At 37.9% G+C, this 27,077-nt stretch overlaps 1 protein-coding gene across 5 annotated transcripts in view; it reads left to right on the forward strand.

The window, feature by feature from the left end:
* LOC127969884 (protein quaking) overlaps positions 1-27,077 on the forward strand; it is a 100,336-nt gene that overhangs the window by 25,051 nt on the left and 48,208 nt on the right. For all 5 annotated transcript variants that reach the window (XR_008156387.1, XM_052572014.1, XM_052572013.1 and 2 more), the window contains exons 2-3: positions 1,740-1,882; positions 22,218-22,334. Coding sequence is in view for 4 of the 5 variants with exons in the window: in XM_052572014.1 (XP_052427974.1) it covers positions 1,740-1,882; positions 22,218-22,334 (260 nt within the window). In the remaining variant the exon portion in view is untranslated. The remainder of the gene's footprint in view (positions 1-1,739; positions 1,883-22,217; positions 22,335-27,077) is intronic.

The following is a 27,077-nucleotide window of genomic DNA, read 5'->3' on the forward strand; positions in this document are numbered from 1 at the left end:
AATGGATATATATGTCTCCTGAGGTTATTCAGAAGGTAGTCATATCCTCTTAGAAAGATCTTTTGTGGTTTTACAGCTGTTCAAAGACAGAGAAGCTCTTTTAGCCCACGTCTGGTCACTTTCTTTCTTCTCTGTTCTTGCAGAGGTGTTCTGTGCTTGTCTTGTTGAAATGTACTAACTGTCCATCCTGAGCTGAGACTAATGTTGGCCAAACCGATGTCAGCCTGGAGTCTGGAGTCTCTTTATACTCTGGTTCTTATGTGGATGGTGATCTAAAGCTAACGTCTGATTTAAGGCTGCATGATTTGGTCAAATATTGTGGTTTGAAGTGTTTAAATCTTATGTATTGCTACTGCTTAAAAATTATAGTTAAAGCAGTAGCTCTCATGTTCAACGTGGTGTGTGAAAACAACAATGTAGCACGTGACTTATCTCCATATCAAGTCGTGTTCTGCTCATGCTCTGCTGCTCGTTGAAACTGTTAGCTATACTTTGAAAGTGTTCTTACTTGAGTTCTTTAAAAAAAAAAAAAAAACAGTTATTATAAAAGTTTTCATTTGTCTAATAATATTTTCATGTAATTTTTGTAATAGTATACGAAACAAACAAACAAAATAAATAAATAGTTTGAAAGTTGGATTTTTGGATTTTTAGCAAAAGCATGAATAGGATCAAAAATAGATCAAAACTGACAGTAAAGATTTCTGTTGTTGCAAAAAAGAGAGAGAAAAAGGATAATAAGTATTTGCATATATAACCGAATTCTTTGAACCTTTCTGTTAATCAAGGAGCCCTGAAGGAAACATTGAAAAAAAAATAATAATTTGAATGCAATATTAGAAATATTTCTGAAGGATCATGTGACACTGAAGACTGGAGCAATGATGCTGAAAATTCACCTTTACATCACAGAAATAAATTGCAACTTGAACTATATATAAAATATACAAATAATGCATTAAATATTAAATAAATATATAAATAAATCATATAAGTTGTTATGTATGTTATATTTTATGATATTTCATAATATTACAATTTTTACTGCATTTTTATCCAATAAATGCAGCCTTAAAATAAATAAATAAATTGCAATGTACAATATACTAACTATTTCTTGTCATAAGTTTACTTTCACACAGTATTCTTACATTATCTGGTTAAACTTTTTATTTTGATAGAGGGGCCTTTCATAATATTTTTATTTTCTTTTTTTTTTTACTGTGTTTCATTAGTTTTGTTTTATACTGTTACATTTGCAACAGCTGCCCAAAACATTTTTGATGTGAAAATACTGTGAGCCTGAAGTGTTCAGTATTCACCATAAAATTTGTTCAAAAACAAAACTCTGCGACTGCTGAAAACATTGAATCATGAGGCACACATTGTGTATATTTAATGATTAATAATTGTAGTCTCAATCATGTACCTGTGCAGCCCTAAATTGTTTGATTATCATATTGTCAAACAACAAAACGTTAATCTAGCTTCATGCGCTACTCTATTAAACCACGTCGTGTGACTATAGATGCTGGAACATACTGAATGGTTCATTAGTTTTAAGAGCAGTGTTTAAGGAGCGTTTGCACTCTTCTACTGCCATATTAAAGCACATATAATCCATTGGTGAAGGAAATGTAGCATATATCCTGTCACTATATCTGTAGTCCTGTTCTAGCCCAGTCTGCATCCTGATTGATCTAGTTAACTCATGATGCTTGTGTTTCTCTTTATTTCAGAGATCAGCAGGGTACGAAAGGACATGTACAACGACACGTTAAACGGCAGCACGGAGAAGAGAAGCTCCGAGCTCCCGGACGCCGTTGGCCCCATCGTTCAGCTCCAAGAGAAACTCTATGTGCCTGTTAAAGAATATCCTGACGTGAGTCTCAGACCTAAAACCCATTCACTCTGCAAATACGCTTAGAGCTCCATCAGAGGGTTTTAAATCATTTATGCCATTTTTGCGAGTACACGTGGGTTTGTTTGTTTCATTAAATTAAAAATCCAATGACAAATGATTAAAAATGCATCCCGGGGACCTTTCAGTCACATGATCTAGGCTCGGGCAGCAGTTGAAGGTCAGTTAAAAAGGATTTCAATAAATGCCTGCATACACACAGGCTCTTTACTGAAGCTCTGTGAGTGAATGGAATAGTGAATAACTGTGTGCAGCTGCTCCGTATGGCCCTTATTTAATTATAGAGACATACAAGTCAATGTAATCTAGTTTTCCTTGCATTAGAACATGGGCCCACGTCCAGTATATTGATTTCATTAAGACGTACTGAAGGAGTGAGGTTGCACAAAGTGTTTGAGTCCATTTTATGAGTCCATTTAATTTATTGTGTTATTAAGCTGATGGTTTGTGGTCGACTGAGGCAGTATAAATTCGCTGTGCGTCTGAGCAAGTGTCACCATCAAGATTACATTTTTCATTTAAAACTTAATTTATTATTATGGGATAGTTCACCCGAAAGTTCAAATTCAGTCATTTGCTCACCCTCACGCCGCTCCGAACTTGTATGACCTTTCTTTGTCCTGTTAAAATATATATTTCATGAAAAAGAAGTGTGATTCATAGTACTGAATGTGCACTTGTAGTGTACTTAACATCTTATAAGAATACATTTAAAAACTTTACTTGGAGATAATATAGAATTAATGAAATAAAAGAGCACTAAAAGAGAGTTACACACTAACATAAGGTAAAAACGAAAGTTTTGTATTAAAGTACATTTAATTATTATATATATATATATTTATAATTAATACATTTAATTTTTATAATCTTTTGTTGTGCTTTTAGAAGTGCACTTATTTTCATGTCTTATTTTCACATTATCAACATGCTAAAGCACATAAGTAAAGTACCTGATTATAACTTTAACTGTAGTGTGTTATGCAATATTAAATTTAAAGTTAAAAATTTTAAACTTAAATTGTGTAATTACAAATGTATTTAAATATATGACATACAGGTTTTAATATAATATCATATAATTGAATATAATACTGTTTATAATATAGAACAGTGGATTTTAGTTTACTATACAGTAAATGATTGTTAGTACATTCAACAACAAAATGTAAAAATATTTCCCACACAAAAGAATTATGAAATTACACATAAATATGTAATTATGTCCAACATAAGTGGGTCAAAAAAGAACTCTAAAGATCAGCTAATTGCAATTAATATGAATTGTAACTATAATACATTTTCTTTTAGTTGCATTAAACATGCAATTAACCGTCTGAAAAACTGCATTCAGTTATTCTTTTAAAGTAAAGTATTTTTATTTTTAAAAGTATGTCAAAGTGTACATCTTTTTCACAAGATGTGGCAGGATATTATTAAAAAAAACACAGTTTACGTTACACAGAAGACTAAAAATGAGTGTATCCTACCCCCGTCGCATCTCTAGTAACAGGGTGACATTGAATTCCCCCTCACTCTTCCAGTTTGTGTTGAGTCAGAGCCGCTCAACCGCATCACCAACAACACGGTCGGTGGTTAACAAATCTTTCAAGCAATCGCCGTCAGATCCTGCTTGCCTAAGGCGCCCGGCCCTGGGGAACCGGTTGAGTTCCGAGCTGATTGATCCCAATTAACTTATTCCATCCCAGCTTGATTCCTGCACGGCCAGCACTAATTGAGTCTCTCCAGCAGGGGTGTAAATACTGTTTGGGACTAAAGTCCTCAATTTTGCTGAAGTTTTCTGGTTTGTGGGGCTGTTTATGCGCCTGTATTTCCCACGGGAGAGGGCTGCGATGTTAAACAACGCTGATGCAGTGTCGCTTGCATTTTTTATTTTGACTAATTCTAGCATTGTTAACATGGCTTGTTTGATCTATAAAATGCACACAATGAGAGCGAATAAGAGGATATTTGAAAGTCATCCAGGCTGCACCTCTGGCATGCTTGGCATTAATAATATTAATATTTAATTGTTTCTTGCGCATAATACTGGAACTTTATAAAAAGCTAATTTCATTTTATATTCAATTACAACTCCGGTTTTCAAGGGCATGATGCTTTCTGTCTGCAGTTGAAGCATTATGGGTAATTTAGCTCCTGCTCTTAAAAGTCTGAGAGTTAGCCAGCACTGCAGTAAAGGCTATCATGAGTGTGTGTGTGTGTGTGTGTGTGTGTGTGTGGTTCTGGCTGCCCTTCCTGGTCTGAAGGACACCCAGGATCATTATTAGTGAGTTTGGGTTCATTAGGAGGTGGAGGATGAGCAATAAAAGAGATGTCCTTAAATAGCCCTCAGTGTCAATGGAGTCCTTCATATCCATAGAGACTAGAACTCATATTATAGTAGCAAAAAAATGATCTGAACAGGATTTTTGTTGTTGTTGTTGTGGTCGATGTAAAGTGTAATTTCTGCCCCGTTAGTGTCACTTAACAAAATTGCAGAAATAATGACAGGTTGAAAAGGTTCTTTATTGGCATCCATGGTTCCATGAGGAATTTTTAACATTTATAGAACATTTTCACTGCAAAACTTCTGAAATAAGTTTCTTTAAATTATTAAAATTAAAAATCCGTTTCTTAGAAGAACTAAAACATTTTGTGGGGAGAACAAAATGGTTCTGCTATGGTATCATCTTTGGTCGCTTTCGCACCTCATAGCAGCAGAATCATTCCTAGAGAACCAATTTCCCTCTCTGGCCCTTTTCCTGGTTGCATTCACGGACAGCAGCATCTTTATTCATGGTATTTACAAAGATCAACATTAATAAAACATTGCTGTAAATGTACCAGAATTAGCCAAAGGCTATTTTAAATCAGTAGTCCCTGGACAAGATGTTACAAGTCACCATAAAAGAAAATGTAATTAAAAGTACATACTAGAAAATTTCATAATTTCATAGTAGAAATCATACAGTATTGTATTAAAAACAATAGGATCAAATAAAGACAATGCAAGCGAGATCAATAATAGGATAGCTTGCAAATATAAAGTTATATTGTTATTAGTATATGTGTCTAGATCTCTTATAGTTGTCGGAATAGTATTCCATTCTCGTGCAGCTTTGACAGAAAAAGCAGGATGACTAAAATTGCTTCATCTAAGCAGTATGATACAGTCCCCTCTTAGGCTACGTCCAAGCCAGAGCTTTTCCTATCCGATCTTATTTTTTTCCCTTGTCTCAAGAAATATCTGCGTCCACACGAAACCACAAACCGACACAAATGAAGTAGTATACATGCCAGACCAGCATGTGGCACAGAGATACACTAAAAACGGAGAAGAAGACTTGGACTATGCGCATAAACCTTGCACGCGGTATGCAAACGAACATGGAACAATATGTTTATTAATCTGTGTTAATGTTAGATAATAAAAAGACAATCATTCAGTGTTTGTTAATTTTTTTGGTTGATGTTACGTGACGTAGCGGTGTCTGACTAGGGGCGAGATGTGGGCTGATGACATCATCGTTTCAGAAAATGTACGGATTCGCCATCTACACGAAAACGCAAAAATGTAACACGCCAAAAAGCAAGAACTTCCGCCAAATGGTCTAGGAGCTAACAAAAGCAGCTATTGCAAAAAGATTCTTTTGGAAATTTGATATTTAAGAGTGGATTGGTCAGACAATCTAGATAGTCCCGCCTCCAAACTCATGCTATTGGTTGCTGTGTCAGGTTGGTTGTTTTGATAATAGTGTTAAAACTTTTCAGGTGAATCGACATATGAATGAGCTCTTTAAAATATTTAACCTTTACGGTTATTGTAGAGGGTCTCTGGGGAGCCAGTAATCTCTATATTTCCTCTGCTGAGGTCAGAACAGCCTGGATCTCTCTCAGCAGATGTCTGATGGAGAGGGGAATCATGTTAATTGCTGGAGACCCCCTCTGGACAATCATTAACTTTAAAACATTAGTCATTAAATATCACAGCTTCTCTTCAAAAGATGTCAATTATCATCCTCAAAAGGTTACTGTGCGAGTATGTGTATGTGTGCATGCAGGTAGAACTTGAGGTTCATCTGGGCCTAACGGAAGCTAAATGAATGACTAAGTTAATTATGAAGCCATTCTTACATTTTTGCATTGAATTCTCAATGTATCCACAATGAATTTGCTGATCATTTAAAATTACGGGACATTGTGGTTTATCTAATTAGGTTTTCTGAACCATGTACTCTAATGTCCCAACTTGCATAATATGAGGCATTCAGAGGTTTTTCATTAGCAAAAATGACATCAGAGTAAATTTGATTCCTTTTTTTTCTATGATTTATTTCAAACTCTCCATATCAGTGATTAAAGTTAAAATTCGGATTAAATTAACAACATCAAAAAGCATGTGATCACCTTATTTAGCCTCTTTGTGACATTTTTGAAATGCTAAAATATTTGAATACTTGAATAATTATTTTAGTTTTTAAATTTAAATGTTTTCAATCTCCTTAAATCTCATTTAAAATCTGTTTGATGGTTGCTTTTATTGGGGAAGAAAAAAAAATACTTTAGAGCAAATATTATATATTAACTGTTTTCAAAATTATTGATCAGAAATGATTATTGAACAGCAAATCAGCATATTAAAATGATTTTTGAAGGATCATGTGACACTGAAGACGAGTGATGGTAAAATGTCAGCTTTGCCTCAAAGGAATAAATTACATTTTAATTCCTTTAATTCCAAAGGAAAACAGTTATTTTCAATTTTAACAATATTGCACATTATCACTGTTTTTACTGATCAAATAAATGACGCCTTGGGGAACATAAGAGACTTATTTCAAGCATATTCTTATTTAAATAAAGAAAAAAAAATAGAAATGCATTCATTTTAGCTTATTACCAAAAATGCAGCATGATTTACCCAGGAATCTGTTCTGCTCCCGTTTCATGAATGAGACCCAATGTGCGCACAAGCGTCCACACTATCCACCCCAGCAGGCTTAAAAATCTCTAATTATCTCGTCGCAGGCGGTCGCTGATATTTCCAGGTCAGGGGCAGGATGACATGATAGATTTATAGATGAGGTATAGTATGATGGGAAGAGCATGAAAGAGAGACTGAAGAAGATAAGCAGCCTGGGACGTGCGGCGGTGATGAATGTGAGGCTATGATGAGGTCGGGGAATCGGGGCAGAGGAACAGTGGCCTGCCCTGCCTGATAAAAGAGAGCGAACGGCCCCACACACACTCGTCTCCCAGACAGGCACGCAGCAGCATAGAAATTAATTTGCTCCTTCAAACTCGTGCTGTGTCGCCCCTCTCCCAGCAGCACGCACCCGTTCCGATTTGCTGAACAATGTTATTAGGCTGGGAAAGACAGCCGTCCTAGAAGAGCGCTGCTGCTGCTTGAGATGATTGTTGCCTTTCATTCGGAGGTACAAATCTACAGTTATTGTTGTGTGTGTGTGTTTGTGTGTGTGTGTGAGGGAGATAATGTCAGGGAAAAGACACTGGGCCGTAGAGGAAGAGCGCTATAGAAATCCTCAGCTCTGGGTCTTGGTGGGGACAAAGCTTTTAATTGCAGAGCGTGGAGAGAACGAGAGAGTGAACCGCTGCTGTCATCTGTCATTTCTCCCAGTGTGTCCTTTTCTGGGTCAAGTTCGTCTACTGTCAGGATGAGCAACTATCAAAGGTTATTAATCATTATCCTCACGAGCTGAATGATTGATTCACCTTTCTTTAGCAAGTGTGAACAGTGGATTTGTATTAATCAACTGGTGTTTTGGGGATTTTTTTGTGTGGATTTATGAAGTGAGTGCTCCTAATATTCACACGTGTCAAGTAACGTCTCGGTTACGTATGGTAACCCTCGTTCCCTGAAGGAGGGAACGGAGACGCCACGTCGGTGACCGACGAATATGGGATATCGCTTCGATAGACCAATCTACTTCGAGTGTAAACTAAATGAGCCAATGCACATTGGCATGCAATTATTGCATCCAGCTGCCGCTGATCACTGCGTGAGTATAAGAGGGCAGCAGGTGCAATGCATACCAGTTTTTCGCTGAGGAGCCGAGCCGGGAACCCGGCAGCTCAGCGGCGGTACAGCAACCATGGCGACGGGACGTGGCGTCTCCGTTCCCTCCTTCAGGGAACGAGGGTTACCATACGTTACCGAGACATTCCCTTTCAGTTGGTCACTCTCGACGCCACGTCGGTGACCGACGAATATGGGATCCCTATCAAAGCGCCATGGGTGCTGCCCCTTCCAGTGCCCTGTGCGCGCCGCCTCGCAACCTGAACGGGCAGGGCACATCCTGAGCCTGATAAGCCAGGGTTATAGCATCCACAATCCAGTGGGCCATCCTCTGCTTAGAGACGGCATTCCCCTTCTGCCGGCCTCCGTAACAGACAAAGAGCTGGTCTGAGGTCATGAAGCATTCCGTCCGGTCCACGTAGCACCTTAATGCTCGGACAGGACAAAGCACAGCCAGGGCTGGGTCTGCCTCCTCCAGGGGCAGCGCTTGCAGGTTCACCACTTGGTCTTTGAAGGATGTAGTGAGAACCTTGAGCACATAGCCAGGCCGGGGCCTCAGGATCACCTGGGAGTCAGCCGGCCTGAACTCTAGGCACGAATCGTCGACCGAAAATGCATGCAGGTCCCCTACCCTCTTGATGGAGGCCAGTGCAAGCAAGAGCACAGTTTTCAATGAAAGAAACTTTAGCTCAACTGAATGCAAAGGCTCGAATGGGCCCTGCTGTAGTGATTTAAGCACTAGAGACAGGTCCCAAGAGGGTATACAGGGGGGCCGGGATAGATTTAACCTCCTGGCCCCTCTAAGGAACCTGATGATGAGGTCATGCTTACCCAAAGACTTCCCATTCACGGGGTTATGGTACGCAGCAATAGCGGCAACCTGGACTTTGAGGGTGGAGGGAGACAGCCTTCGCTCCAACCCTTGCTGCAGAAAGGATAGCAAGACCACAATCGGGCATCTTCGGGGGTCTTCTCGGCGAGAAGAACACCACTCAACGAACAGGTTCCACTTCAAGGCATAGGCGTGTCTCGTAGACGGTAGATCTTAGATCTTCTGACTCCAAAGGAGGAGGTGGCGGGCGGTCGGGATTCCTGAATACCCCTTTGCTGCACCGCCCTCGAGGGTGGTGAGGGAGGATGAGCCCACTGGCTGGTTTCTGGCAGTAAAAGGTGCCATCCACGACTTGGTGAGCTCGTCTTGCACTTCCGGAAAGAAAGGCACTGGGGTGGGGCGCTGAGAACCAGCGCGCGCCACCCCGAGAAACCAATCATCCAGCCGCGAGGGCTCAGGACACAGTGGGGGATTCCACTCGAGCCCTACCCTCTCGGTGTCCCGGGAAAGCATAGCTGCCACTTCGGGACCCGGCTCAGGCTTTGTCACCATCCCAGAGGACGGTAGCGCAGCCAAACCGTGATCCGACAGCTCTCCCTCCGATGCTGAGATTGACATCTGGTCGGGGGGAGTCCCACTGGATACCGCTGGTACGCTCCTTGAAGAGGGCCCAGCGCGTTCCGTGGGTTGCTCCACTGGTGCTAGAGGAGTGGTGGTCCCCAGAGGGTTGGTTTCCTGTGAGGTTTGCCACCACTGTGACCCTCAAACCACTCGCGCTACTGCCGGAAGTGGTTCTCGTCTGTCAGCTGCCAGAAAGAGCCCAAGATCGCGGCCGCGGCATCGGGACTCTGCCCCCCTGAATGTAGCGGAGCCTGGTTTGCAGCTCCGAGATGGTCAGATTCCCGCAGTGAGAACTTGACTCATCCACGAAAGCCACCTCAGCGTGCCCCATGCCCAGACACGTGAGGCAGCGATCGTGACCATCACCCGTTGCCAGGTAACGACCGCACCCAGAAACGCACGGGGCAAATGGCATCCTTATAAGGACGATCCGTCGTCTTTACAAAGACACACCCGTGAAGCTCTTTCAGAGAAATTTGCTCTTTAGGAAATGCTCTTTTAGTGCTGAGGTGCACAGGGGAATTGGCCGCTTGCAACACGACAGGGGTAGTGCAACCTGAAGTGTGCAATCCACTCGACACAGGAACGACCGCCGCTGAAGCGCCGTCTCGCCAACACACAAAGCTTCCGAGAGCGTGCTAAACTCGTAGTTCACAGCAGACACAGTTGAGCAGAGCGATACTAACACTCAGCTCCGAAGCGAAAAGCTGGTATGCATTGCAACTGCTGCCCTCTTATACTCACGCAGTGATCAGCGGCAGCTGGATGCAATAATTGCATGCCAATGTGCATTGGCTCGTTTAGTTTACACTCGAAGTAGATTGGTCTATCGAAGCGATATCCCATATTCGTCGGTCACCGACGTGGCATCGAGAGTGACCGACTGAAAGGGAACCACAAGTGTAGAGAATCACAACCACTATATATATATCACTATCTGTTATAGTCTATATGTAGGTTTGAGTGCATTTATCTGAAATACAATGATAATACAAAACTTTATTGTAATTTAAAACTGTTTTTGTTTTTTATGTATATGTATATATTGTAATATGTAATTTATTCCTATGATGCAAAACTGAATTTCCAGCATCATTACTACGGTCTTCAGTGTCACATGATAATTCAGAAATATTTTTTATATGCTGATTTGGTGATTTCCTTTATTATAAATGTTGAAAACAGTTTATATATTTATATGATTTTTTGTAAAAAAATAAATAAAAATAATAAAAAATTATTATCTTAATTTTTCTGCATATTTTCTTAGGATTTTTGATAAATAGAAAGTTCATAAAAACGCATTTGAATTAAAATACCAACATTTGATGACATTCATTAATTAGTTGCATCCTCCCTGAATAAAAATATGTGTATATTTTTCTAAAATGAAATGCCATTAAGTTTCATATTTATATAAAGTTAATGTTACGTTTTATATAAATCTGATTTAGTGTAAGTGTCCAGTCATTAAATATGTAAATGTGTTTTTTTTTTCTTTAAAAGTACTTTAAAAACAGAAAATTGTTGACACATAGAGCTATTAAATGAATGTTAGTCTTTTAGCTCAGATAAAGAGGAATAATCTAATTGGAACTGTTTGTTCATTTTGAAATCAAATTTTTGAAATCTAACTTATGAAATCTCTTTTAATTGCAGATCTGAGTGTAGTTTGGGACATTAGACATTAGAGTGAAATTAATGGGGTCGTTTTGTGGATTTAAAGGACTTTGCTGTTCATTAATCACTGTCTTGGAAAAACAACTGAGATGTTCAAGTGATGTCATTTGCGATTTTTCTTTCCTGGTATGGCTAAAATCCCAAGATATTGTCTATGAATTTACTTTCATGGCAATTTTTGCTGTTTTTCCCCTCATATTTTGAAGTCTGTCTGCTTCTACGTGTCCTCTGGGTGTTTAACAATACATTATAGTCTCTCTTTCCTCGACCAGCGCTGTGCCACTCTGAGATGCTGCTATTTTGGGAAGACTGTTGCGTTTAAACAGTGTGAGTGAGTTTTATGAGTGTGTTCTTGCAGCTGCGTGCTGCATGGGCAGCGTGTTCAGCACATGTGTGTGTTTGTGATCTGTGCTGTCAGGCAGGAGATCTGGCCGCCTGCCCTTCCTCTCTCCAGGTCTCATTGTTTTAATTCAATGGGTCTGATGGGATGGGCCCATAACTCAGAACTGAATGAGGGCTTAATGAAAGCAAAACTACTGGACGTTAAGTGGGGTATTGGCTGCTGTACCTGCAGGAGCTGGTGTGTGTTAATGTGACTTCATCTCCATGTGAATGTGTGTGACTGACCTTACTTTGCAGTTTTGTAGTTTTGTGAATTACAGAAGTAAAATGTTTTAATGATTATGGGGTTTTAAAACATGGTTGGAAAACAAGGAATATTAAGGTTATCTGAGATTTGGAAATGAATAAAGTCTTAAGAATTATGAAACAGTCTTGATTTTGATCCTTAAAATTCACTTTAATTGGTCAAACTTGAATAGTAAATATAATTTTCTATTTAAACTACTGTTCAAAAGTTTGGATTTGGGAAGAGTTTATTTTTTTATGATTATTATCTGTTGTTGTTTTAAAGAAGTCTGTTATGCTCACCAAGGCTGCATTTATTTAATCAGAAATACAGTAAAAAAAAAAAAAAATATGTGTTTTCTATATGAATATATTTTAAAATGTAATTTATTAGTGTGATGCAAAGCTGAATTTTCAGCATCATTCCTCCAATCTTCAGAGTCACATGATCCTTCAAAAATCATTCTAATATGATGGTTTGCTACTTATTAATTATTTGATCTTATTATCATTATTTTTGTGGAAACGGTGGTACGTTTTTCAGGATTATTTGATAAATAGAAAGATCAAAAGAACAGCAATTATTCTAAATAGAATGTTTTTGTAACATTATGATAGTCTTTAGTGTCATTTTTTGATTACTTGAATGTGTCCAGAAGTATGAATTAAACATTTGAATTATAAATTTAATATACACAATGTTCAACTGGTTAAAAATCATTTTATTTGGAAAATAATTTGGACCTTTTGTACTGGTACTTCTCAATTATAATAATAAATAAAATACAAATTCCCAAATGCTTCTTAAATAAATCTAATTATCGAATTTCTCAATTATATATATATATATATATATATATATATAATCCTGTTAATAATTACTTGATTATCATTATATACAGTTATAATGACTTAATTATCATAATAAATAAATAAAATATTTCTAATCCAAATGAAAATTCACCTTCTCTCAGTTGTCCTCAGCCTGTATATTTTAAAATAATTATTAACCAAACCGAATTCCTATCATAGCAAATATTTATCGCCTACTGTGAATTTGTTCTGATTCTGGGTGTCTGCTGAAAGTGGGCAGTGGGGTTTAAGGTTATAGATCCAGTGTCTACGTAACCCTTTAAACCAGGCACTCATACACACTGACGGCTCTGCCCGCGGTGGGTGTGTGAGGCTTCTCATTACTCTGGTGATAATAAACAATAACACGCACACAGGGGAGAGGTGCAGCGGCGTTCCGGATCACCTCGCAGCTAATGAAGGTTAATTAGGGATCATTAGGACATGATGAGCGCTCGCAACAGGACCACAGCCCTCTGCTTTACGCCTGCCATCCACCTCGATTCTTCCTCTCCGGCTGTCACTTCTGACGGACTCCTGAACCACTGCAGTTACAAGATTTCATCAGTGCGTTAATATACAGTATGACATACAGGGTCAGTGTTTCCCCGCAAACCACAAATATATTCCTTTTAACTCCGATGATACTAAATATCATTATTAAACTGGACATGGATTTAAGTAGTCTGCTTTACTGTTAGAAAGGGCAGTACTTTTTGGGCCCAATAAATCTCATCAGCACCAAAGTTTGGGCCTCTGGTGTTTCTTCCTTTGACTTCAAGCTCCATATTCTCATTGTGCATTACTATATGAGTAATGAGTAAAAAAAAATATGAAAAACAGTCTCATCAAGTTGCTATAATGAGACACCTGAGCTAGTTTTGTCTTTCTTATGTTTTGACAGTTCTGAGCCAATCGTATAGGAACTTTCCCAGAGAAAGACCTTACGGCAAATTTATTTATAAATGAAACCCAGGTGGGAGCGTTTAACGAATGTATAATAATCTACAAAGACAACCATCAGAGGACTGTTTCAGCAAAAACACCTGTTACTCACAGCGTGAATGATTATTAGTCTGTAAAACACTGTAAAGATTGTTATACTCTTTCAACACTGCAGGGTTGAGTTGCATCAGCCGTTCGTAAGTTGTTTGCTTAAATTGGAACATAAAGTCCACACTAGATTCCTAATAACTACAGGCTGGTGTGTAACTTATCAGGCCTTCCTGTGGCTCAAACAGTTGAGCATGCCATTAGCAATGCCAAAGTCATAGGTGCAATTCCCAGATAATGTAAAAAAAACTTGAAACTAGCTTAAGTTGCTTTGGATAAAAGCGTCAGCATTCAGATCTCCTTTAATGCTGGTAGCAATGCAGCGTCTACGTTATTTGGACTGTGCTTCCGTAAACCCAGCGCACACACATAACGGAGTGAAATTAGACAACCACAAGGGAATCGGCCAATCAATACCACTCATGGATCATCAGCACAGGAAGCTGTGATAAAACATTTGAGATCAAGTGTTGTAGATATGGAGGCATACACGCGGTTAGACTTTTCTTCCGCGAGTCCCCCACCTCTCGGAGGAGAGATGCACTCTCCTTCCCCTCCCCTTGTCCTGCACAATAATGAAAACAAAAGACATCCTGCAGCAGGGAATCAGAGCGCAGTGCTATTAGAAGCCATGCAATAATTAATTTGCCTATTACCAGAGCCGACTCGTTTATCTTCATAAGATAATGCCATCACTCCCAGTCTCTGGCAGACTCACATGCGCTCTGTCTTAAACGGCCCTAATTACGTCCCCGCTGCCTATTTTATTGTAGTTGATGGAAAACACACTTAATCTCCACTGTGCAGAATGAGTAAATAGACCCCGGCCTCGAACAGCAGATATTAGAGATTCCATTAAAGCCCGGTGCTTTTTTATGTGGCTTTTGTTTCGGGTGCCAGACCACTAAAGAGCTGAGGTAAGGTGTACGCTGATGAGGCAGATAAGTCAAGCTGTCTTTATCCGTTGCTTTTGCACACAGTTCCTGATAGAGGGAACTTTGTAGCTGCAAAAGCCCAGTGATATGATTACGTCTACCAGTCAAGATACATTTTATGAATGCATGAAACTATCAGTCAGTTTATAATGGTTTAAAGTCTAGAAATGGCATGGGCTCTGGCCTGTTGTAGAGGTTTGGGCTGTGCTAGAGGAGGTTTTTCGCTCTTTCTCAAGAGACTTCATGGAGTTCTCAGTTTCAAGTGTCAACTTTGTCACAGATGTTACTGTTTCCCTTCAGCAGACATAAAATGAATGAAACTATTGACAGAAAATAGAACTGTCAAATGAATGGTGCAGATTTGGATGATAAAAGTAGGAGTTCATAATTAAATCTCTGACTTTTAATTGCAGGAAATTTGCGCAGAGTTTGAGAAACTCTATATAAGACATGCTGGAGAATAATGTTGTTGTTGTTGTTTTTTTACAAGAAATAAAGAATCAGATTCAGCTCTAGATTTCATCTCACTGACTTCTTTGAAGGTCTTCTAAAGGAAATGTTATATTTTCAAACTCCATATGGGACATTCTATAAAATATCACTATTGTGCTCTAGTGTTGTCAAAAGACCTGGTACTTCGGTATCAAGTCGGTAAAAAAAAAATGAAAATGTGATGGTATGATTTCCACGAAGCAGAAAACAAAACAAAAACCAGTCATGAAAATGAAACTTACATTTTATTATGGACAGTCTGTGTGAATGAATGAATGGTTTGTTTACTACGTAGACTGTAGCGCGTGACGCTTGCAGTAATTTCAGCATCTGCAATCTCAATGAGGACATAAATAAATAAACAATATCACCAGAACTGTTCTGAGTCACTTCACAAGCATTTTACCATTTCGAGTAAAACCAGTGTCAAAATAAAATAGTTTATACATTTACTTTTTACATAAAGGCATTGTGCTAGAAATATTCCTATTATTTAGTAGAATGTATGTAATACTGCTGCTACTGTTGAAATTTTTTTATTAAAACTTTATTAAAGAAGTAAATCACACAATATTTCTTCCATGTTTAAATTGTAATAGCAAATGTATAAAATGTTTAAATTTCATTAATTAAAAGACAAATTAAATGCGGGTGAAACTTTTTTACTGCTTTTCATAATTATAGTACTTGTAGTAAAACTTTAAACACCATTGTAAATAAGTATAAAGAATTGTATTGGTTTTATTTTTAGTGATAAGTTTTTTTTTATTATTAGCATAATTTTGTGTTTTGCTTTGGTAACGAAATTGATACAGTGAACTGTGGATTTTCACTGGTATCGTTACCGAATACTGACATTTTGGTACCTTGACAACACTATTGTGCTCTATAAGGGATAGTTCTCTGAAACATAGGGAAAAAGAGAAGAGAATCAGTATGGAAGAATCATAAAATTATCCCAAATGACTTATGAGCTATATGGTAAGGCTTCTGACGTCTCGATTTGTTTGACCACAATTTAAGCAGCTATTCTCTAAAAATCATTGTAATTGTCAAAAGTCATTCAAGAATGAATGCCAGTTATATACACTTATCCTTTTAACCCAAGACAGACTGTCCCTGTCATAAGCGTAGTGCATTTTGCGTTCCCAAAGATGGTGACCAAACAGACTGTCTTCGGCCCTGTGGTCCAGCATGTGCTGAGAAGGGTTATGTGGGAAGAGAATTTTGACCATGACCTAACTGAGGATGCAGCTGACACCCTGCTCACTCAACAGACCCACAGAAATGGTTTAATGGACACGACAACACTCTTAAAGATTGAGCCTCCAGAAGGGGGTTTTCACAGTGATGTCAATGAAGAAATGTGTCGGGCTCTCGAGAATCTTTCAGTGAACACTTCCTAAAAGAGCCATTTTAATGATCTAAGGGATTTTTTTTTTTTTCATTATAAGAAAACCATAAACATTTCCATGGATGGAACCATCAATGTAAAAAAAAGAACTTTGATTTTTAAGAGTGTAGACTAATATTTAGAAGATATAGTCACCAGAAGGGGGTTTTCACAGTGATACCACAGAACACTTTTAAAAGATAACAATGGTTCAATGAAAAACATTTAACATCTTTAAAATCTTTCCATTGGACAAATGATTCTTTATAATGGAAAAAGGGACTTTTGATAAAATCTTCTTCACACCAGGAAAATAATAGAAAAGAAGAACTGATCACTTAAAGCTGCATTAGGTAACTTTTGTAAAAATATATTTTTTACATATTTGTTAAACCTGTCATTATGTCCTAACAGTAGAATATGAGACAGATAATCTGTGAAAAAAATCAAGCTCATCTGGCTCCTCCCAGTGTCCTATTGCCATTTGCAGAAATACATCCGCTCCCGGTAAGAAACAACCAATCAGAGCTGTGGTCAGTAACTTTGTTTGTGTTCAAAATGTAGAAAAATGTATATAATAAGCGAGTACACCATGAATCCATTTTCCAAACCGTGTTTTTGGCTTGTCCTGAATCACTAGGGTGCACCTATAATAAGTGTTTATATTCGGACTATTTTAGATTGCTTCGGGGGTACCGCGGCGGAGTAACCCAGTACCTTTGTGATTCTTCATAGACATAAACAGAGAGAAGTAGTTCCGGCTACGATGTTCTTCCGCAAGACGCAAGCAGCTCTGTTTATTAACCGCTAGAGCGTCAAAGGTTACCTACCGCAGCTTTAAAGGTTTTTTGAGGAACCAAAAATAGTTCTTCAATAATTCTTCAACTTTTTGAACTTTTTGGGTTCCTCAAATAACCTTTGGTGAACAAATCTTAAAATAGTGAAGAACATTTAACACACAATAAAGAAGCTTTGTTTTTAAGAGTGCGCACTAATATACTTGAGTTGGTTCACAGTGGCCCATGCGTCTTCACTTTTCAGAGCATCCTCCCACACAAACAGACACATCTCACACTAACCTATTCACGCAAGCAAATAGGTTCCACCCATCGGCCTCCATCCATTGCCCTGACATCACCTGACAGCGAGGAAGATGAAAAATTAATTCCTCTTTTCTTGTCGTCACTCTCTACGAGAACACACCTAGACACTCGCACAGCCCTCTTCACACACTCGCATGCAGACATTCATCAAAGCATCAAAGGAAGTTTGTGAGACGCGCAGCAGGAGGAGGCCCACACAAAAGACACAGGTACAAGAGAGCGAGATTGTGTGTGTTTGATAGGAGAGCTTCGGGTGACAGCCGGTGAGTTGAGAGGTGGGGAAGTGTTGCATCCATTCAGGTCGGCGAGACGATGCTGTCACTTACGCTTCTGGTGTGCTGTGTGTGGGAGAATACGTGGAGTCTGTGTGTGGCGGCTTCACTTCCTGCTTTTTGTCTTTTTTGGGAGACAGACTAATGGGATATATATCAGCAATGTTTGTGAAATGGGAGTTTAAGCTTTCAGAATCAAATGTTTTTGTATTCTTAAATCATTTTTGTCCTACAGTCAAAATGAAATCTAAATTGACCCCATTTACTTTCTTAATAAATGTCCCTGATCTTATTCAGGGTGATTCATCAGTATTCGTCCATTTTATTTTGCCTTTTATATTTATTTATTTGAGCAAATAACATTATTAAAATCAACACCCTTTTCACCCTGAAGAAATTTCAGGTCCATCTTACGTTATTAAATTTTTTTTTCCACTAATATAGATCACAAAAAAAAAGGGTTTGATGCAAAATTCATCTTCTTGAATTGATTACTTATAAACCTAGTTTATGTTTCAATTTTTTTTTATTTTAAATAATGTTAATTGTTTTGTTTTTTTTTAAGTATTTTGCTCACCAAGGCTGTATTTATTTGATACAAAAAATAATTATATATTGTGAAATATTATTTAAATGAAAAATAACAGTTTTCTATTTGAATATACACTGCATGTCCAAAATAAAAAGTCACACACTCTAATATTTCTTTGGACCGCCTTTAGCTTTGATTACAGCACATATTTCTCCGCGGCATCAGTTGCGTTGATTTTTTTTCTCTTGTATTGCTATCTTTGACTCAAATTGAAAGAATAAAGTTTTTAATTTATATTGCGAATACTTTTTAATGTCATCTTTATGAATAACTTCGTAAAAGATGATATATTGATTTTAGTGGTTATCCACTGATGAACCCATTGAATTCATTACTAAAATATTTAGAAGACGAGGCGTTTTATGAGATTTTGTAGTTGCATATTTACTTCAAGCTCAAATCACTATATGTGAAGGACACTGCAGTACATTTTTCCCATCGGGGGATTCTCGCCAGCATCTCTGAATCCCAGAAGCAGAGTAAAGGCGAGTTTTTTCAGATCTGTCCATATGTGTCTGTGTTCAAGTGCTCTCACCAGGCCTGAGCGTCACATAATCCAGACGGAGAGCGGAGGTCATCCGACCGTCTGTGAGCCGCTACGGAGAGCTGTGTGTGTAATCCCGCCAGATGTGTGAATACAGCAGGGAGACCGCCGACATATAATTTGCGCCTGCTGCTTTCTGAGTGAAGCCGTTCCTTCTGGAGTCTCTTGCACTGATTACTCAATCTCCAAGGGCACCTTGGAAATTCGCCTGTGCAGGCCTAAAGAAAAGACTTTGATTTGATATACCGAGCAGTTTTCCATCACGTAGCAATAGTGGCTCTGAGCATACATGACCTTTGAGATGGCTTGGCTTCCGAAAGGGCTTGTTATTTCCATTGGTGCTTCAAGAGGGCTCATATTTACTGTATATAAATATCAATTATCCTTTAAGGAGTATAAATCTTTCTTCTTTTTTTTTTAGTGGAATACATATATTTATATGTGGCCCATTTATTCAGTTTTTTAAGACTAAAAAAAAGTTAATAAAACCTTGGTTTGACTGTGCATGCAAGAAAACATTAAATATTTTATAAACTAATTGCATTGCATGCACATTAATAGGTGATTATTCCTGATCATTTTAATTATATTCATACAATAAGGGTATATATGCAATATATGCAAACCATCAGTGGAAATGTGTTAATCTTGACTGTGTGATGCTCTTAGACATTAGACACTTTCATTCAAAAATGATTTATTAGCATGTAAAAAGTGCCATATGTATATTGCAATAGGTTTACTAATAATAAAAAGGTGCATTGATAGTCACCTTTTTTATGTACATGCAGAAATAAACAGAACTTTTATTTGAAGGGTGAATGCACACGCATACAAATGTAATGCACGCCCTTGTGCTTTGTGCCTCCAAGGAAAAATTTAATTGCTTCTTTTCATTCATATCCACAAGGCTCCTGGACAGGGATGAAGGGTGCCAGAATAAAAAATAAAAGCTGCACAAACACATACTCAGTGACTGTGTTTTACCAGTAGTCGATTATGCATGGAGTCATTCATGTGAAAAGAGCGTAGTGTCGGAATACCAAACACACTGATAAAGCAGACCCCGAAGGCTTATTGATTAGAGCAGGAGGCCTGTAGTGTAAAATGGGATTTCACAGAATGCAAGGCTGCAAAACAAACCGCTGCTGCACGTCACACTGACTGGATTAGAATGGAGTTCCCTAAATGAGAGAAAGAAATGCAGCATGCCAACTTCCTGAAAAAATAAAGATACAAATAGATCACATGACTCTACAGTTTCACACAATGCACAAGATTATGCAGAAATAATTGTGGTCTGGGGTTAATGAGTTGCATGTTAAATAATCTGAAGTAACAGGTCAAATATTGTATTTTATTTTTTTTTATTTTTTAACTACACTACACCAGTCAAACGTTTTTGGACAGTAAGATTTTTTATGTTTTTTAAATAAGTCTCTTCTGTTCACCAAGCCTGCATTTATTTGATCCAAAATACAATAAAAGCAGTAATATTGGGAAATATTTTTACAATTTGAAATACATTAACTGCTTTCTATTTGAAAATATCTTAAACTTTATATTCGTCCAAGAAACCTGAAAAAATAAATCTACTCAGGTGTCTAGAAGTAGTTGTGTTCACACACTACCAACACACATTTACTGTACTGTATGTACAAGCAATATGTGAAAGTGAATTTTGCATAACAGGTCCCATTTAATGCACTTACTGTACTGACATATGCAATGAATTACTTTGAAAAGTCAATCAGTATTTTTTTAAGAACTTTTATTCAGCAATTATGCACTGAATCCATGAGACATCTATAATGTTACAGGACATTTCGGTTTCCTATAAATGCTGTTCTTTGCGTCACTGGGATAAATGACATTATAAAATGTATTCAAATAGAAAATGGTTAACATTATTACTGTCTTTTACTATATTTTTGGCATTTATTTGTTACATTAAAAAAAAGTATGAGAAATACTTGACACACATTCAGAGTTGGTCTGATATTATAACTGTAACACAAACTAACCCACACTTGCCGGCCAGTTCTCCAGCATGACCCTTTGACCGACAGCTTTCAGGTCAGTGCTGATGTACCTGATCGATTCGGTGAACAGTTGCCGGCTCTTATCTTGTCAGTGAAGGCCCAGAGGAGGCGATCTGGGAGGCTGTTGAGTCCCAGCTGATGAGCTTCACAATAGCACTTAGGCAGCCTGCTTTAATAAAGTATGTCCCAGCGAATGTCATTCACCCTCTTTAAAACATCTCGCACATCTGTGATCACTTTTGAACTTAGCCAGGGTCAAAAATGCCACAATGTTAATGTGGGGCCAAAAGTATCAGCCTGTTGCAGTATCTGTATTCACAGTTTTAGAAGCAAGTGATGTTTTATGTGTAATAAATTGAAATGGTTTTTGAAGAATTATTGAAATATGCTTATATATATATATATATATATATATATATATATATATATATATATATATATATATATATATATATATATATATATACTTACCAATTTTTTACAAACCCAAGAACAATGCATAAACGTTTCAATAACCCTGAGTAAACAGATGCGTTTTCGATTGCATTTTGAATGTGGATGATATACAGTTTCACTGAGACCCTGTAGAAGGGATTTCCAGTTTGTACTGTAGGGGTCAAGACACTGAAAGACCCTCCATCCAATGAAGAACTGTTCACTCTCTGTAAAAAGCTATAAAAACTGTAACTGCGGTGATAACAAAACCGTATTTATCCCTAAAGGGTGCTTATTAGTACCTGAAAGGTACATATCACTACCTAAATTATGTATATTAGTACCTAAATTGTACATTTTAGTGCTTTTTGTAAGATCACTGCCCCATTGACAGCTTTTGTACCATAAACTGTCTCCAGAAGGCCCAAGAGTAGAAAGCAGGAGAATGAGGATGAATCAGATCAGCTAAATATTGTGGTGCAGGCTTAAAAATGGTAATTATAATTCTTGTGCTGCGTGTGATAAGCATCCAGGTAGGAGCCTGTGTGTGTGTGTGTGTATGTGTGTGTGTGTTAGGAATTAGGAATTATATTAAAATGGTTTCAAACTTAAGAATATTATGTATATTGCCCCCTGCATAATAATGTTTCACTATAGAGAAGAAATTCAAAAGTAAACACGAAATGTAAATTTGTTAGTGTTTTTGACTTGTCAAATGTCAAATCCTTTATGGCTCCATCCGGACGCAGATGCAGTGAGTGAGATGTGTTTGTTTGTGTGTTGCAGTTTAATTTTGTGGGCCGGATCTTGGGTCCGCGGGGGCTCACAGCCAAACAGCTGGAGGCAGAGACAGGATGTAAGATCATGGTGAGAGGGAAAGGCTCCATGAGGGACAAAAAGAAGGTAAGAGCTACAAACACACACATGTACAAACATTCCCTAACACATACTTACACTCTTATAATAAACACACATGTACATAGAGATGGAGAGTGTCATTTGTGTAACATTTTATAAGTATACAATAAAAAAGCACTTATACTGTAGGTTCAAATCAGGTTCGAGGTCACAATTATCCTGAATTAACCCCTAAATCATTTGCTAACCATTAGTTTAAAGTTCATTCGAAACTTTAGTCTCTTGTTAATACTTTAATATATACAAATAGTGATTTTTCAGTTGTAAAGTCATTGTTTATGCTTATTACGAGAAAATATTGAAAAGGCACTTTAGATTAGGTCTCGAAAAAACAAAATTGCCTTTAAATTAATTAAGTGTTTCTAACTTTTACTTGATATTTGTTCAATTAATTCATTGTAAGTTTCCCAAAAATATTTGTAAAAACATTAATCGTAAATGTGAAGAAAATGTACTAAATAAATAAACATTTAATTACTTAATAACTTTTTCATGTTTTCATGAACCATAGATATATTTCAGATCCCTTAATCCTCATCCTAATCCTAAATAGAACCAGTAAAAAAAAAAAAAGTAAATATTTATATATTTATATATGTTGCAGTTGTTTACATGTTTTAATTTGATTGTATGATTGTGTCACTTACAGAATCACAGTCTTTATTTCTCAGCAGAGACAATAACATGATGTTGTTCCTTTTGTGGAATGGAATACTATTGTATAAATATGACATTTTCCACTACAGAAAAAAAGTCATGATATTCTGCTTTTAGTTTTTTAGTTTTTATTGACTTCTCTTACGTTTACGTTGGTCAGGCTATCAGTTTATAATTTAAACCATATAGCACTGCAGTTCCAGAACATCATGTTAATTGATGAGTGTTCATTTTGGACTCTGGAGACACATAACACGTGCATGAACAATCATGACAAACTCACGATCACACCAGATGGAGGAATCTGATTGGCTAGATTCGTCTTCACACATCCATATGCTTTAACATATTGCTAATTTTGAACACGCACTCAAAATCCACTCAGTCAGCAACTGTGGCTCGACGTTTGTCCGGATGACAGACGCACCGGCACTCGCGATTGGACAGAGTTTACATGAGTACAGTTTGTTCGAGAGTAAACTAGAGCGCTCCAGTCTGCACTGCCCAGCAGTGATCCTTTGCAGGGAATAACAAGCCCTCCCCTCGCTCCTGAGAGCCGTGGGCAGGTGTTCAAACATTGTCCTTGGCCCCAGATGAGTGGGGGCTGGATCCTTTGGCCCTGCCAGGGCTCATCTCCCAGTCGAACCCCAGTAAACGTATGACACGCTGGGCCAGCGACGCCGGGGCGGTGGGGGTCACGGGATGGTCTGGAAGCACGGGGTCACATGCACTGTCCATCATTAACACTTGAGCAAACACACATGTTCATATGAACACAAACACCCAGTTTATTATCATTGGGATTATTGGTATTTTTGGCAGCATTGCACAGTATGCCTTCACTACTACGCAGATGTGCACGATCACACACATGCGATCACATATGTATCTGATCTGGAGGCGCATTCGTGTTTCCATAAGTTGGGCAGGACCCGTATTTGCACAAGTGCTGGAAGCGGATAGTTATCCGAGCCCATCCCGGGTGACCGCGAGGAGGATCCAGAGGAAAATAAAACAAGTGCTTTGTGAAAAGCACTGTTGTCATCTCCAGCGTTTCATGCACATCTGGATCGGCTCTGCATCCTGTCAGAGCGCAGCTGGTCGTCTGAGGATCAGATCTCAGCTGCGTGCGCACACCACCGATGGCCCCTTTCTGATAGTATGACCCGTTCAATGCTGACGGGGTCAATTGAAGCTCTTGTGCAAACATTCACTTGTGTGTTTAAAGGTTCTGCTGTCTCAAGCTGCTCCAGTAGATAAGTGGAAAAGCTCATGCCTGTGTCCTTTGTTTCACATGATCTCCTCACCTCCTACCATGCATCTGTCATTCACTGTAATTGGACATTTGATGCATGGCCATGGCCAGGCTTTAAAAATTAGTGAAGTCTGGGGTGGGTTTAAGAGCTGTGCTGTAATAGCCCCTAAAAATACAACTCATTATATAGCCTAAAAAAATTAAAAGAGAGACATGTAGATGTTTGTGAAAGAGAGGTGTTTTGGAGGGATGACCATTGTTAAATTATACCATATTTATTGCATCAAAATTTGTTAATACTTTACTATAGGTTAGGGGTGGTTAATTTTATCAGTCATTTATTATTCATGCAACAATGCATATTGTTGGGTCCAATGACCCTGGACCACAAAACAAGGATGTTTGCCTGAGACAGGAATAATCTAGAATCAATTGCATATACAGTAGGTAGAATAAGCCAATAAGTAGGTCCACATGGAATCTGCAACCTCCACAGGAGCACAACGCATGTCATTCATGAAAATCTGCAAATCCCTGAAGTGGTCAACTTCAAGATGTAATGGGTCTCACAATTTTTTGTTACAGATCTGATAATGCTGTATGCATCAATAATGCAGCTGGTAAAGGAGAGGGATTTTTAAAAGCAAGATAATCTATCTTGAATTACTCAGTTTAGATTCAAAAGCCATTTATTCTAATTAAACATTTCTATCCAAGCAATATATTCATTGCAAGTATTTCATTCAATTATACAAACCCGATTCCAAAAAAGTTGGGACACTATACAAATTGAGAATAAAAACAGAATGCAAAGATGTGGAAGTTTCAAATTTCAATATTTTATTCAGAATACTACATAGATGGCATATCAAATCATGAGAAAATGTATAATTTTAAGGTGAAAATAAGTTGATTTTAAATTTCATGGCATCAACACATCTCAAAAAAGTTAGGAGAAGGCCATGTTTACCACTGTGTGGCATCCCCTCTTCTTTTATAACAGTCTGCAAAAGTCTGGGGACTGAGGAGACAGGTTACTCAAGTTTAGGAATAGTAATGTTGTCCCATTCTTGTCTAATACAGGCTTCTAGTTGCTCAGCTGTCTTAGGTCTTCTTTGTCGCATCTTCCTCTTTATGATGCACTAAATGTTTTCTATGGGTGAAAATCTGGACTGCAGGCTGGCCATTTCAGTACCCGGATCCTTCTTCTACGCAGCCATGATGTATTAATTGATGCAGTATGTGGTCTGGCATTGTCATGTTGGAAAATGCAAGGTCTTCAAATTTTTATTCGTCTGACCACAGAACAGTTTTCTACTCTGCCACAGTCCATTTTAAATAAGTCTTGGCCCAGAGAAAACGCCTGCGCTTCAAGATCATGTTTAGATATGGCTTCTTTTTTGACCTATAGAGTTTTAGCCGGCAACGGCGAATGGCACGGTGGAATGTTTTCTGGAAGTATTCCTGAGCCCATGTTGTGATTTCCATTACAGTAGCATTCCTGTATGTGATGCAGTGCACTCTAAGGGCCCGAAGATCACGGGCATTCAGTATGGTTTTCAGGCCTTGAACCTTACGCACAGAGATTGTTCCAGATTCTCTGAATCTTTGGATGATATTATGCACTGTAGATGATCATAACTTTTCTTGCAATTTTCTCTGAGAAACTCCTTTCTGATATTGCTCCACTATTTTTCACCGCAGCATTGGGGGAATTGGTGATCCTCTTCCCATCTTGACTTCTGAGAGACACTCTGATACTCTGAGAGGCTCTTTTTATGCCCAATCATGTTGCAAATTGACCTTATAAGTTGATAAGTTGCAAATTGGTCCTCCAACTGTTCCTCATATGTACATTTAACTTTTCCGGCCTATAATTGCTACCTTTCCCAACTTTTTGGGAATTTGTAGCTCTCATGAAATCCAAAATGAGCCAATATTTGGCATGACATTTCAAAATGTCTCACTTTCAACATTTTATATGTTATCTATATTCTATGTTCTATAGTTTATGAGATTTGTATATTATTTCATTCATTTTTTACTCAAAATTGTACAGTGTCCCAACTTTTTTGGAATCGGGTTTGTACTGTAATACCAGTGCCCAATTCCTTTGAGAGCTCTTAAAAGTGTGAACATTTATGTTTCATGTCAAAGCTCAGTCTCTGGTGAAGGGTTTGCGACTGTATGCATTCTTCTGACATTTTTGTCATTGAATATTTTCTCTAGGTATAGCAGAGCTGTTTAAACAGCAATTCCACAAGCAGTTAATGTCTATTAGTGTCATAGGTGATTTTCTCTCTGCCTGCTTCTGTAGTTCATGCACTCACACTTCTTGCTGTAACAGTAGCTTTCAACAGCTTAATCTCACAAGATACATTGAGCGTTTTTGCTGTTAAAACATTGTCACTCTGTGGATTGCTTTTAAATATAATTTAGTTAGTCTTTCTCTGTCGCACCTAAGCCTTAAGCACAAATTTGATGTAAAGGAAAGAGACAAGTTTTTTTTTTTTACTGCTGTGAGCATCCATCCAGCACTCATTTACTGTTGAACAGTATCCATATTGAACATACATTGCTGTGGCAGATGTGTAAACACACGATATTTGACAGGTGGGAATTACTGGTTACAAAGTGTTTTTTATCAGTTCCTTGTTCATTTTTAAAAGATATTTTACTGTATAGCACAATATGAAATTAATTTTAAATGCTTGATATTAAAGTAAATTAGTTTAGGAATTACAGCATTATAATGAACAAAATGATAAATTGATATAAATTTTTAGATTTTATAAAGATTACAGTTAATAATATTA

Source organism: Carassius gibelio, chromosome B13 (genome assembly GCF_023724105.1).
Source record: "Carassius gibelio isolate Cgi1373 ecotype wild population from Czech Republic chromosome B13, carGib1.2-hapl.c, whole genome shotgun sequence".
Classification (NCBI taxonomy): Eukaryota; Metazoa; Chordata; class Actinopteri; order Cypriniformes; family Cyprinidae; genus Carassius; species Carassius gibelio.